The following is a 14103-nucleotide window of genomic DNA, read 5'->3' as shown; positions in this document are numbered from 1 at the left end:
CATCATCCAAAGCCTGTTCATGAGGTGCCCTAACCCAAGAGCAGAGGAATGAGCAGTCCAAAGGGCAGTCCACTCCTCTAGCAGAAACGAATGCATCAGACACCAACAGACTCCTTGACCTGGCTCTGTGTTCACCAAGCAACTTCCTGATAATAATTTTTTTTTTACTATAGATTTTCCCCAAAGAAGAGAAAGCCCTAATTAATAAAGCAAGTATTAGACAAATATTAATCAAATGCCTATTACATGTCAGACATCATTCTTGGCCTAGTGAACAAGTATTTGGTCAAACTGGCAGCTCTGTTTTACATCATCCATTAATAAACTACCATTCTGCGTTTTAACAGCGCCCTCTCTTGTTTGTTTATTACAGGTCACCTCCTTCCAGAGGACTTTGGATACAGGAAAACAATTGATTGCTGAGGAGAGAGCTCCTGAATTAGTGGTTATGTCAAGGTACTGCTACCTTAATTTTTAAAATATATTTTGTGTGTATCAAAGTTATGCATCCCCATGGTTTGAAAAGTCAATTAGCTTTAACAAAGTTTCTTATTAAAAACAATAGTGCCTCATCCTCCACCCGTCCCCATTTTTCTTCCTCTAGAGGTAGTTTAATGTATCACTTCAGTGTATTTTGCTGATTATTTAGGTATTTACTTCTATGACTCTAAATATAGTATATTTTGTATGGCTATTTCTTGACTTTTCAGTTTTAGTTATTATCTGTTGACATCCCACTATAGAAGATGAGATTTTGGTCTCTTTCCTTCCTTTGTCCCCATCACATAACCACTTTTCCCATCCCCTGTCCCCCCAAGAGAATTATATTGTAATCAATATTCAGTGTTTCCATTATTGCAACTATGTCAGTGTTGGTCACAGTTAAACCTCTAGTAAACTATGACTGTTTTTCCTTTTTGTGGTAAAATGCATTCTTCAATCTTTTCTGAAAAAGAGTGCATGGGAAGTAAGTTGTTTGAGATTTGCATATCTAAAACATGCTTATTCTACATTTATATTTGATTGTTAGTTTCTCTGGGTATAATTCTAGGTTGAAACAAAATTTGAAGGAATTATTCTATTGCCTTCTAACTTCTAGTGATTGATGATGTTAACTGTTAATGTTCAAAGCATTATTATTCCTAATCCTTTGCATATGATTCTTATAAAAATATTTAGCTCTCTCCTCACTGAGATTTCTCCCACATTCTTTAGCTCAAATGGACACTTTCTGTAGTTCCGCTGGCCAGAAATATGGGATTCTGTCAAGAGTTTTAGCCTCTGGCATCCTCATACACTTCCACGTGAATGCCCTTGTGGGTAAAAGAGTAAGAGAGGGGCTTCCCCGGTGGCGCAGTGGTTGAGAGTCCGCCTGCCGATGCAGGGGACACGGGTTTGTGCCCCGGTCCGGGAAGATCCCACGTGCCGCGGAGCGGCTGGGCCCGTGAGCCATGGCCGCTGAGCCTGCGCGTCCGGAGCCTGTGCTCCGCAACGGTAGAGGCCACAACAGTGAGAGGCCCGCGTACCGCACAAAAAAAAAAAAAAAAAAAAGAGAGAAAGAAGAAAGGGGAAAAAATAGGAATCTCCCTGCTCTCTTCCTGTCTTTTGGCCATAAAGATGGATTTCTCTTGGAGATTTTGCTCTCTGTGCCTGCTGCACAGTTCACTGATTTAGCCCACCCTTGGGTTAAAGCTAAGAGATCAGGAGAAAAACAAAACACAAAAAACCCCTCAGAACATAATAACCCAGAAAACTCAGTGCCACTGTCCTTGTCTTTTTTCAGGTGTTAACTTCCCTCCCCAATCTCTGTTACTTACTTCTCAGAATGCTCAGGTAGCTGCTATCTGTATTTCATCCGTGGATTCTGGTTGTAGCCAGTGGGAGAGAAAGGCTACAATGGGCTTACTCCATCTTGGCCAGCATCAGAAGTTGGCTCATTTTAAAAGCTGGGGACTAAAAAGCTGTTTGGAAGCTCTGCGTGTGTGGGTGGAGCCTGTCAACTCGACCTTCACTGTAGGGTGATCTGAATGGACTGTTTTGTCAGGGGAAACTCCAGAGTCAGTATCCTTAAGTCCTTCCTCTTGAGCTGGTCAGATTCTCCAGAGAAAGACCCTCCTACTTTCTGTCTGGAAGGTGAGGCCCTGGCTGTCCACCTCTGGAGGTCTGGTGGGTAGGACAGCAGGGGTTCTCAGAATCTAGCATTTATCTATTCTCACAGTGGCCCTGTTTGGAGTATGGTTCCATTTCCTCAGTGGGGCTGGTGTCCCTGAGAACAGAGGCACTCTGTTTCACCCTTTCCAGGGGATAAATCTTCAGTCTTTTCCTTGATTGGGAAGGACAATCACACAGCTACCTGAAGCTGGGGAGGAGGTCTGGAGCCACAATTTCTTCTCACACAAGGTTCAGACAACCCTTCCAATTTTAGCATCTTCATTACACATATTTCCAGAGGTACTGGATGCTTCCAGCACCTGAGCCTTCAGGGAATTCTGCTGCAAAACTTACACTGGCTCTCACTTGACCCCATAATTGACTTGGACTGAGTTTCTCAGGTCTCTCAGTCATTTGCCACTTTCACCTCCTTTTCTGCTTCTAATACTTGCTATCTCTTCTTCCAAGGTCCTCATCTTTACGTGCCTGCTTAAAAAAAATCCTTTACTGTAGATTCAGTGAAGTCTCAGGAGGGAATGAAAACGGATGCCTGTGTTCAACCTGCCATCCTTACCTGGAGGCCTGGTACCGCTACCTTTTGGGATCCTGTACAGGTAACCAGGTAGCATTCCCAAGGGATAAGTCTTTGGCGTCTTTAAGCTGCAATGGTGCCTATATAGTTTATTTCTGGTTAAGTATGCCATGCTCAGGTGCTCTTTGCTTCTATGGATGGGCTATAGGAGTGAAGCTATTTCTTTTTTGTTTTTTGTAATACTTAATTACTGGAGAGTTATTTTTAACAAGATAGTCATATAGATCTAGAATTTTAGGTTTAGGTGTGATGGAGAAAGCTGACTCACTTACATGGCCCTGGCACAGATATCTTTTATGTATCTCATGTAAGTATCTATATGTTTTATTTCCATTCTGTTAATATATAACATTTTAAAGGATCTTCTAAAAAGATGAAGACGATACTACTTGGGAGAGAGGGAAAGCTTCAGGTTATTGGAGATGAAATTTTAAAAAAAATCAATTGCTTGGAACAGATCAGAAAATTGATTTCCCCTTAAGAAATATCAAAACGTCCATCTCTTCTATGTAAAACATGCCTTAGCCTATGGCTATCAACAGCAAATACAGGCCTTGGGGAGGAATTAACCAGTATATCCAGGTGGTGCAACCAATTTCATTTAGAACCAGATGGGGATTTGATTTGCTTATTATTGGGGTCATATGTAGCTTCACAAACTTTAATATCATGGAGAAAACTAGATTTCAACTACTAGAACTTATTTTGAAAAAAATTGCTATGATGAGAAACAACATATATTAGTAAAACAAGCACAGGCTTAAAGGCAGGTAGCCCAGGGTTTGAATTCTGGTTCTACACGTACTAGTTGTGGGATTTTGAGAAAGTTACTTGACCTCCTGAACCTGAGTTTCCTTTACTGGAAATCTACTCAAACACTACCTCATGGTGTTGTAAGGATTAGCTTAAATAACCTTTGTATACTATCTGCATGGTATCCAGAATACTATATTACTCAAAAAGCTTCATCATCATCACCATGTCAATTTCCACTGGCTTTATCTTTTCTGTTTGGCTACACAAAGAAGATAGGAAAGTAGAGCTAAAGCTGGTTTTTGATGAAAGGAGCTGTAACAAAAGGCAGTGAATTACATTGTTACTCCTGCCTAAGAAATGGGAATAACGAACATTTTTGCTCTCTCCACAACCTCTGTCACAACCACGTAGGAAATTTTACCGTTCATTGAGAGCCGTCAATCAGAGATGGAGAGGACGCTAATGGCCGAGTGCTCTTTTATTTACACATCACAGGAGGGTGGGTGACTTGTAAGATCTACGCACATTCTCTCACCTAGACCTCCTGGAGACCAATACATCACAGGCATGTAAAACCTTCCCATCAACGATTTTGTGAGACAGGTGATACATTATTTTTCACTATTCTGTTAAAAGTCACATTTCTATCCTTTTTCATTTTTGAGGACACATTTTTCTAACCAAAAGAGAGAGAGAGAGACCTGTATCCAACAATTAGTGCTTATGTATTCTTCTGAAGAACACATGGAACTTCTTATGAAAATTGACCATATAGTACTCACAAAGCAAGTCCCAACAAAAATCAAGGAATCAGTATCATGTAGACCAAATTCTCCAACCACAAAGCAATTAAATTAGAAATCAGTAGCAAGAAGACAATTTTTTAAAATCTCATACATTTGGGAATTTTAAAACAGTTCTACAGTTGGGTCAAAGAAAAGAATCATAGTTGAAGGAAAAATACCTAGAACTGAATAATGAAAATGCCACATACCAGAACTCAGGATTTAGCTAAAATTGTACTTTGAAGAAATGACTGAGCCTTAAATTCTTATATTAGAAAAGTAGAAAGGCTGAGAACTTTAATGTAAGCAGTTAGAAAAAGAACCATAGAAAATACACATAAATACTCTAGTTTTTTCTTAGTATAGAGAAAATGCCCTTAGTGAAAGAAACACAAAACAAGAAGTCGTTATTATCATGTGATGTTTTTAAGTGTTCATGAATAAAGGAACAGAAAGCTGGATTATTACCTTCCAATTTCATTCAGCTCCGTATAAGCTGAATCAAAATTTTCCTTCCAAGAAATGGTGGTACCATCAGCCGCCGCATCTTTGGAAGAGAAAGAATCCATTTATAATATTGAGAAAGCCATATAAGAATAACGAAAAGGTTAACAGAAAAGCTCCAGCATCACCCCCAAAGCAATTCTCATGACTAAATATGGAACCTAACTCAGTGGGAAAATGCCACAATTCTCTGAAATGTTATCTTAAAAAAATATTATCCAAGGGGAAACTGACATGACAGAGTCAGACTCCCTGTACCATCTCCATAAACGAAGGGAAAACTCCGAACAATCAGAGATGTAACTTCCGGATGTTGTCAAATAGAAATCTGCTAGAAAAAATTAAAAGGGAGAAAGAAAAACACTTTGAAAGGCCTAGAAAAGCCAGTGAGAATCAGGCCTGCAGGGAGGTTGCAGCAGAGAGGAAAGGGGAAGAGTTATACGGCCAAGGGGAAAAGGAAACGAAAGTGCTTCAAACATTCTAAAAACTGCTTTCTCACTCCTTTGTTCTCAGCATGAATGAGCTTATCTGGTGTATTGAGTGATTTAGCCTAACCCCAAATCTTCGGTGGTATTACCTTGTATGATGCATTAATTCCCTGGCAATGATTTACACACACACACACACACACACACACACAAAAGCACGCACACAAATATCTATCTGTGTTGACTGCTGGGGAGCAAGGCTCACAAAAAGCAGCGGTCATCCCTGGGCGGGATTTAGGCAGTGGCCTGGGAGAAGAGTAGTCAAGCCTGCAGCACGTCTCTTTTGACCCCGGTCACCTCAGGCTGCCCAGAGCACAGCCGGGCTGAGCCTGGACATGGCTAACCCACATTGAGTTCTCAGGAAATAGAGAACTGGGGCCAAGGTTTCCCAGTGAGTCACAGGCCCCTGGGAGCAGAGCTGAACCCGGCTGGCAGTGGGGAGAGGCCTGGGGAGCATTTCCGGAGCTAACCACGGGGGCGGGGCTGCAGCCCGGGGCCCTAGAGGGTCCACAGCTCCTCTTGAGACTCCAGGATGCCCTTAACCCCAAGACACAGGTTCACTGTCTTTTAACTACAGTGACCTCCTCTCCCTGCCCCAATGTACACAGCCCACTGCCCTGCCCTGCCCCAAACCTTGCTATTTGGAGCTTTCTTTAGGTTAACAAGTTTCCTCTTACAAAATGTCCCAGGGACCAAGGTGGCTTGATGAGCTAATGAATAGGGGGGCAAAATAAGAACCACGTTTGTAAAATACTCATGTGCAGCTAGTTAAATGCATATCTTAGTTGTTCAACACATCCACGTAAAAACATATCCATGTTGAAACAAGACATTGTGGGAGGGTTGGGGGTGGAGAAACTATTGAGTACTCATTTTGCCTCAAATCCTTCAGGCAGGTTGCTTTCCTCGCCCCGTTTTAAATTGGTGGGTGGGGCTGAGGTACACGTAGGCTGGCAGGGGCTCCCAGGGAAGAGGTGGCTCAGTGTTCCCATCTCAGAAGAGGGTTGGTAGCATCTATGTGACTCATGACCCCTGCCTGCCCCTCTTGGTCCCTGGAGACGCACACAGGTGCCCAGGAACCTGGCAGGCCCAGGGTAGACATGGGTGGCAGCTCTAACTTGAGCCCTGTACTTTACGGAAACACCCTTCGTGAGGCCTCTGAAATGCCACTTGGCAGAAGCCGACAAGCAAATCCAGGTCACCTCTAGCTCCGTGGCCTATTGACACTGCCAGTGGGCAGTGACATGCCAGTGGGCAGCCAGTGCCAGTGAGTATGTGACAGTCGGCCAGGTGTCTTGTCTCTGTCGCCTGGGGTACTGGGCATGGCTGGGACTCACCGTATTCTGGAAGTCGCACGAACTCTGAGGGCTCGCTGGGAAGGCTGATCCCCCAGGGGTTACTGGCACTGACTCTGAACTGATAAGGACTCCCAGGACTGAGGTCCTCAATGACAAGGTAAGTGTCCAAGGTCGACGCTACCGACTGCTGCCAGGCCTGGGAACCTAGGGCACAGTTTCCGAGGAGAAGGAAAGAGGAAAGGCCAGAGGCACATTGTTTCAAAGACCTTTAGCGAACAAAGAAAGGAAAAGTGACACATTCCATTCAAGGGACAGTTGTGGTCACTGCCTCGGGCCTTGAGAGCCTGTGGGCTAACTGTGGCAGGTTTGGGTTCAATTTCCTAAAAGACTGAACACGTCATGAGAGCGGTACAAGCAGCTGGCCTGTAGAGTCTGTTCATTTTCAAATGGGCACATGGGAGAGTGAAAAGACATAGAGCATGCAGAATTTACAGAAGCACACACGGCACATTTTTAACAAGGCCAGAAAAGTATATTGTGAATTAATAACAAAGTGAGAGAAAATATGCGTTTGGAAACTGAAACAGAAAGGAACATGTGTGGAGCACTAGGTACATGTAAAATACTGCGGAAGGAGTCTTCCCATAATTCTCTCGTTTAACCTTCTCACTTAAATCCTCAGAAATCCTATGAGGTTGGGAGGATTAATCTCACTTTACAGATAAAGAAACCAAGGCTCAGAATGATTAAATAACTTTCCCAAGAGAACTTAGTTCATCTTACAAACTATGACCTGAATAATGCTAAGGGAAATACAGGCTTGGAGAGATACGTCTCTCAGCTCAGCTTCTATCGATACCTTTGTGCTGAGTTGAGAGACACAGTGAACAGCTAAAGAAAGAGGCAAACATAAACAGCTTTATAACTGCAGAGGGCCTGTTTAAGAGAAGAAAGAAGGGTTAAAATAAGAGGAGTAACAGAGAGTAAAACGGAGGATTCTGGTTCCAGGTGCCAGCAGTTGCTTTCAATTCAGGTGTGTGGCTCATCACACGGCTCAGAGAGGTGTTTTGTTTTAACAATTAGAGCTACCTGGCAGCTTCTCATTTCAACTAATTCTTCTGGATAATAGTGGTTTCTAACTGCTAAGGAAATGTATGCACGCTTAGCACGTAAATGTAACAAATTTAAAAACTGAACAATTTGAAAAGTCATCATATATATATATTTATAGTGGTCTCTAAAGTTTGTCTGGGGGTAAAGTTGGCGGGCGGAGGTGGGGTAGACCTCTGCTTTTGCCACCCTAGTTACTTCTCTGGGAGAAAGATCACAGATTTGCAAACTAGAGACCTGGGTTCTCGCGCCAGCTCTGCCTCTTATGAACCCCAGCCTTGTGTTTCTTAACTTTCTTTAAGCTTTAGCCTCATCATCTGTAAAATAGGCCCGATGGTCCCTGTCTGAGTGATCGGGCTGGTTAAGCAGAGAAGTGCACGTGAAGGTGCTTTGCAACCTGCCATGAGTCATTATTCTGGCAAAAAACCCTGCTCGGTGTTTGAGATCAAAGGTGGCTGTAGCCCGGCACTGAGGCCTTTGTGCTGAGTTGGAAGACAATAGTTGGAAGGAATAGCTGATGAAAGGCTTAGAGGCAAATAGTTTTATGACTCTGAAGGCCCTCCTTAAGAGAAAGAGAAGATAGAAAAAGAAGAGCAGGGGGAGACGGCGCACCTTCCTCTCTGTACTCCACAGTGTAACCAGAAATAGTGCAGTTTCCCGTGCTGGATGGCGGCAGCCAGCGGAGAATCACAGAGGTGCAGCTTCTCTCCTGGGCAATGGGGCGGTTAGGGGCCGCTGGAACACCTACAGGGACAGAAATTAGGGTCAAATGCTATTTCTGCAGAACTTGGCATTTTACACCAAGGCTGACACACCTAACCTGTGTCTCAAATGTTTCCTACGACCTTCTCCACCGAGTGGCACACCTTTCCCTAGGCCCGAGAGAGAGCTGGGAGATGTACCTTGCTGTCAGAAGTTCTTCCTCGGACTAAATGCTGCACCCTGGAGAGAAAGCTTGGTCAGAGAACTAGGCTTTAGGAAGTGTACGGTAGGGCCCGGCCAGCTCTTATCAAAGATTCATTCTGTTCCCATTTGCTGGAACTTTGCTTCGGAACTTTCACAACGTACCTCTTCTTTCCCAGGTCTCAGGGATCCCTTGTAATGTCCAGTTAAAATGTCTGACTAACACAAATTCATAGAGACAGAAAGTAGAATGGTGGCTGCCAGGAGCCGGGGGTGGGGAGGAATGGGGAGTCGTTGTTTAACGGGTGCAGAGTTTCAGCTTTGCAAGATGAAAAGAGTTCCAGAGATGGATTACACAACAGTGTGAATGTACTTGACACTACTGAACTGTACCCCTGAAACTGGTTAAGATGGCAAATTTTATGTTATGTGTATTTTACCAGAATTAGAAAATGAATATTAAAAAGAAAGCACAAAAAAGGTTTGACTATCCAAGAGACTGTACCTTGCACTTTAACGGTAGCAGACGTTGACGTGGTGCCGTGGTCATTTGCTGCTACGCAGGTATAAATACCGCTGTCTTGGGGCATCAGATTGCAGATTTTGAGGGTGATTTCCCCGGAATCACTAGGGACACGAAAAGGATGCCCTTCAGACTCCAGTAATGAGACAAGTGACTATAAAAGTATAAGGGGTGCTGAGCTGAGTCCTTAGGACCAAGGTCTAGTCCCTGTTCTGTTACCGTCTTATACACTTGGGTGAGAACCTTGCCTCTCCATCTCCCCAATGCCATACAGAGGAAGAAAATTCTTGCCATGCCCATCTCTCAAGTTGGTTGTAAATGAGGCTTAGTAGAGGAGTAAAATGGGATAAGAATCAGAACGTGGTTTGAAATATATAAAGTCCTATGCAAATACTGGTCCCCAATATTACTAGTGTCATTGCCACCTAGCAACTTGGTCCCAAAACATTTTCAGTCCACAATCAATAACAAGTGGTACAAGAAAATGGAAAGAGAATGAAATGTTCAAGTATTTCACATTCTACATGTGGGACCCTCAAGATAATTAAGTGACTTAAGCAAAGGCAAATTCCTCTACTAAATAACTTTCCCAGTAGTCCCAGCCTGGGGTCCAGGACATCAAGGGGAAGAACTGCTCTGAAAGGGTTAAATGCAGAGGTCACAGTCAGCCCTACTCCCTCCCCACTGGTCGCCACAAAACCTGGTGATCTCCATGAGCCTCACCATGCACTGACTCTCAAGCTAAGCTCTCTGGGTCCACTGATACTTCAGGACCTGGCCAGGGAGTCTCTGCTGGGAACCCCATTTCACATGCAAAAACATTAAGTTAAAGGATGCAGTGTCTTGATCCTAGCTGTTTCTTCCATAAATGTTTCTTAAGCATCTAGGGCTTGCTATGGCTTTCCTCTGTAAGCAGTACTGTGCAAGAAAGTTCTTAATTAGCCGCAGTAAATATTAACAGAATAATTGGGAGGCCGCCAACCAAATTTGTTAAATAGTCTTTGTGAGAAGCATGCTTGTGGCTGGATTTTCTGTTTTCTATTGCACACTTTGGAGTAAGTCATTTTTGTTTCTTCTAAGAAAATTGTTCTTTAGTTAATGAAGGAATTGAGTATACCACTGTTTCACAGGATTCCGAGGGGCACAAAGTTTCTGGGCTAGAATAGGCTCCAGGGCAGCTCTTCTCTTGAGACCAAGTAACCAGAACAGGAGCTACATGCCGGACTTAGCCTCCGGGTACTGCACCCAGGTGCTGGGGTTGCTGACGTGGGGAACGTTAGCTTACCAGGAGGAGACCGTGTACGTAGCTGAGCTGTTGTCAGTGTCAAGGATGTTCTGGTCTGGACCCTTCCAGGTGATGGTGGGCTTTGGCCGCCCACAGACTTTGCACTGCAGTGTCACTGTGTCCCCAAGCAAGCAGGTCACATCCACTAAGGGCACGAGGAATTCTGGCGCCACTGTGGTCAAATCAACATCGATATAAATTTGCATCGTTCAGAACAGACAGAATAAAACAGCTATTTTATAACACAACCCTCTCATTCCCCACCCATGTTGTGTAACGATTCACAAATAACCTTCAGCTTAACTCTGTAGAGCCACCTGTGTCCCGTGAAAAAGTATTTTTAAAGTAATAAAAAAAAGTAATAAATGTTTATTTTAGATTAAATTAGGAAATATAGATTAAAAAAGAGAAGAAAAAGCTCCATGGTGACATCACACAGGGGTTACTGTGAACAGTCTGGTATATATCATTTTAGACTTTATATAAACACAAATTTTCTTACAAAAAGTGGATCCCATTATACACATTAAAAGGTGTGGTCTTTTTCACCCTAACAGTGTATCCTAAACATTTTCCTTGTCTGTAAGTAGTGAACTATATCACTATTGTTTAAAGGTGCTACCTCAGTGCTGGATTTGCCGTAATTTATTTAGCCAATCGCCACGTACTCAATTCTGTCACTTTTTAACTCACCTTCTTGGATGAAATTTGGATTTAAGATCTGAAAAACACAAAGAAACAGAAAATTGCTTAAATCCTAAACTACTAAAAGAGAACGGGAGACTTCTATCCTAGTGAGTAAAAGGAAAGTACAGTTTGGGGCGAGAAGCGTGGAGCCCAGCTCCTGTGGCTTGTGACTGCTTCACTACTGCAGTAACAACAAGGCCGCCTGGTTTACTTTCCCATCTGCTCTGACTGTTCATATTCCCTCTGGGCAGCCCGGGCCCCAGGCAGGTTTACTGTGACTACAGAGCTGGGCTGGCCACAGCTGGCCTTGTTATCCTCTGTCACCTCACCTGCTTTTCCTCCCTGCCCTGTGCCATTCTCCCCCACCTCAATATGCACTCAAGCATCGTGATGGCACTGATTCTTCCCAGCATCGGGAATTTTCCAAAACAGAGCGACTGACATCTATTAAACTGGAAGAGTCATGGACATTAACCAGCCCAGTGGTTTCCTTCCAGCACCTAAATGCAGAGCTTGTCTGGTTGAAGGGGGAAGAGGGAAGCCCCAGCTGTCCATCCTGCCCCACTGAACTGCTCCTGTAGCCCAGGCCTCCACAGGGCAACTTGCAAAGCACTGCACAGCCCTTTTGGCTGCACGGTTGAGGAAACAGAGACTTGGGCTGCCCTAGGGACCTATCTGGTCACGTGGCTGGTTGGCAGAGGCCGTGCTGGAGCCCTCTGCACACTACGGTGTCTGCTTTGTGACACCATGGATCTTACAGAAGGGAAGACCTTCCAGTCGACTGGCCATTACCCCTTCTTGAGAAGATGTCACCTTGGTTTTTCTCCTATCTTTTGTATTACCTGTAATCCTACAGTCTGGGTCATAAAGCTGGGTGGGGGGAACAAAACCTGGGCTTCCCAGTAGGAGAGGCTGGCGCTTACCTCTTTTGCTTAATGTGATTTTATCTTCGTTTTTAAAAACTTACTATCATCACTTTCCTTCACCGTAACATGGTGATAAATAATACCTAGTACAAAGCGTTATCATGAAGATTAAATGAAATATTGTATGTCACACAATGCTTGACAAATAACAAGTATTCAGTGACTATTTAAATAAATTATCTAAGTCTAATCATCTCCCTTCTGCTAAGAGGCCTATCGTTGCAGGGGCTTATCTCTAACAGTTCATCTTGCAAAATTCTTCTTTCCTTCATAATGAAGCTAGGAGGCTCCTGTGTCTTGCAAATCGTCTGTTGGGGCAGTCACACTTATCTCCCCAATTTACCCAAGTCATAGGTGAGCTTGGCTTCTGTGTGGTTTTACCTGACACAGGCACCCACACGAGCCCTTTGGAAAAAGATATTTCCTCCTCTGAGTTCCCCTCTGCACACCGATTGCCTGCATCTACCGCCCAGGTTTTTCACGAAGCAGGCTGCGGAAAACTCTTGCAACGCCAAGTCCCGGGGCTGAGTGTCTCAAGACTCTGACCATCACGGTGCCCTATACTAGCCTCCAAAGGCCACTCACACTACTGCCTGGCCTGCTTTTAAATCAATGGTTTTCAATCCTTGACCCAGGTGGCTTTAAAAACACACAAACCCCCCAGTGCCTGGGCCTCATGCTTAGAAATTCTGTTTTAATGGGTGTGAAGTGGGGTTGGGACCAGCAGTTTTAGAAGCTGCCTCAGGTGAATCAACATGCAGCCTGTTGAGGAAAGCTGCTGAAAGTTCCCCTCCATCCAAGGGGACTGATCTCAGATAAACCAACTTCCTGCCCCTGAGTCTTTTCTGGGCGTGGGTGTGGAGGGTGCATGGGGCATTTGGTAAAAGCGACTGCTTCTCCCACACCTTAGAAACCGCCTCTATGTGAAGAGGCCCTGGGCCATGGTAGGCAGAGAAGTGTGAAGAGTTGCTCTAGTTGAAAAATTAACTAAACTACCAGTGCACATGGTGGGCAGTCCAGCATCACTTGTAGGGGGCGCTAAGGAGGCCATAAACTGGTCCACCTGACTTAGGTGAGGTGGGAGAATGACATCAAGCCAGTCATTTCACAGTCAAAGAAAAGGAAACTAGGAATATTTCCTAAACGTTAATAGTGGTCTTCTTGGGGTGATGAGATGAAGGGTGGCCGTCCACCCACCCATTCAAAAAACGTTGCTTCTTGAGGCTGGTGTAAGATTTTGTGGCTACAGAGATGCTAAGCCATAGGCCCTGACCTCAGGATTTATAAAACATCTGCACATTGGTGATTCCTTTTTTCTTTTTCTTCTTACCTGGGCTTTCCAAATATTCTGCAGTCAGTATGTTTCACTTTTGTAATATTTTTTTTTTAAGGAAAAAATGGTTCACTTAGAGCTATTAGACCGTAAGTTCTTCAAAGACAGGAGCCATTTGTTATTCATCTTTGTACCTCACGCCTCTAGCCCCCGGTCTGCCACGTAATGGGCATTTAATACGTGTTGGTTGAATGAGTATTTGACCTATGTCCACATTTCAGTTCTCCAATGAATTTAGGACTGATTCATACACAGAATCTGGAAGTAGGGCCAAAAGATCTATAACATAATTACTCCTGGGTATAATACTATTTGAATAGAGTCTATTTTCAAACACAACGGCACGCAAACGTTTTGGAAAATGATTAAAAAAAAACCAAAACAATAAAATCAATGGCCTCTGAGAGAGGAGGGTCTTAAGAGTGTGGGTTGCAGGAGGGACTGTAAACTCTCCAGCAGACAGAGTACATAGTACCAGGCCCTAAGCCGACACACTCCCTGGCCTTGAACAACATTCCCAAGCACCTGAGGCCTCGGTTTTATCTGTAAATTGGGGACAATAATGCCCACCTGGAAAGTTGTTTGACTGAAGGGCTCTATTTCATGAAGATTTACTGAGCTGACCCTTGGTTAGGTGGTGGTGGCCTGCCCTCCCTGGGCCAATGGTCTAGTGGGCAAGATGGAATTAAATGGCTCACAGTGTCCAGGAGGGAGCCTGGCTGATGGCGATAGCCAGCCTCCAGCAAACACGGAGCACTGCCC

General features: G+C 44.1%; 1 protein-coding gene across 10 annotated transcripts in view; it reads right to left on the bottom strand.

Annotated features, from left to right (window-relative positions):
* The window catches only part of KALRN (kalirin RhoGEF kinase), a 646553-nt gene that overhangs the window by 11297 nt on the left and 621153 nt on the right, over positions 1–14103 (bottom strand). For all 10 annotated transcript variants that reach the window (XM_060298164.1, XM_030858647.2, XM_060298165.1 and 7 more), the window contains 6 exons: positions 11089–11116; positions 10396–10567; positions 9093–9214; positions 8297–8428; positions 6614–6778; positions 4753–4831 (listed from right to left, as the gene is read on the bottom strand). In XM_060298164.1, the coding sequence (XP_060154147.1) occupies positions 4753–4831; positions 6614–6778; positions 8297–8428; positions 9093–9214; positions 10396–10567; positions 11089–11116 (698 nt within the window). The remainder of the gene's footprint in view (positions 1–4752; positions 4832–6613; positions 6779–8296; positions 8429–9092; positions 9215–10395; positions 10568–11088; positions 11117–14103) is intronic.

This window comes from Globicephala melas, chromosome 4, assembly GCF_963455315.2.
Source record: "Globicephala melas chromosome 4, mGloMel1.2, whole genome shotgun sequence".
NCBI classification, from domain to species: domain Eukaryota; kingdom Metazoa; phylum Chordata; class Mammalia; order Artiodactyla; family Delphinidae; genus Globicephala; species Globicephala melas.
Note: the sequence above shows the minus strand (reverse complement) of the source record. Positions and strands in the feature narration are given on the sequence as shown.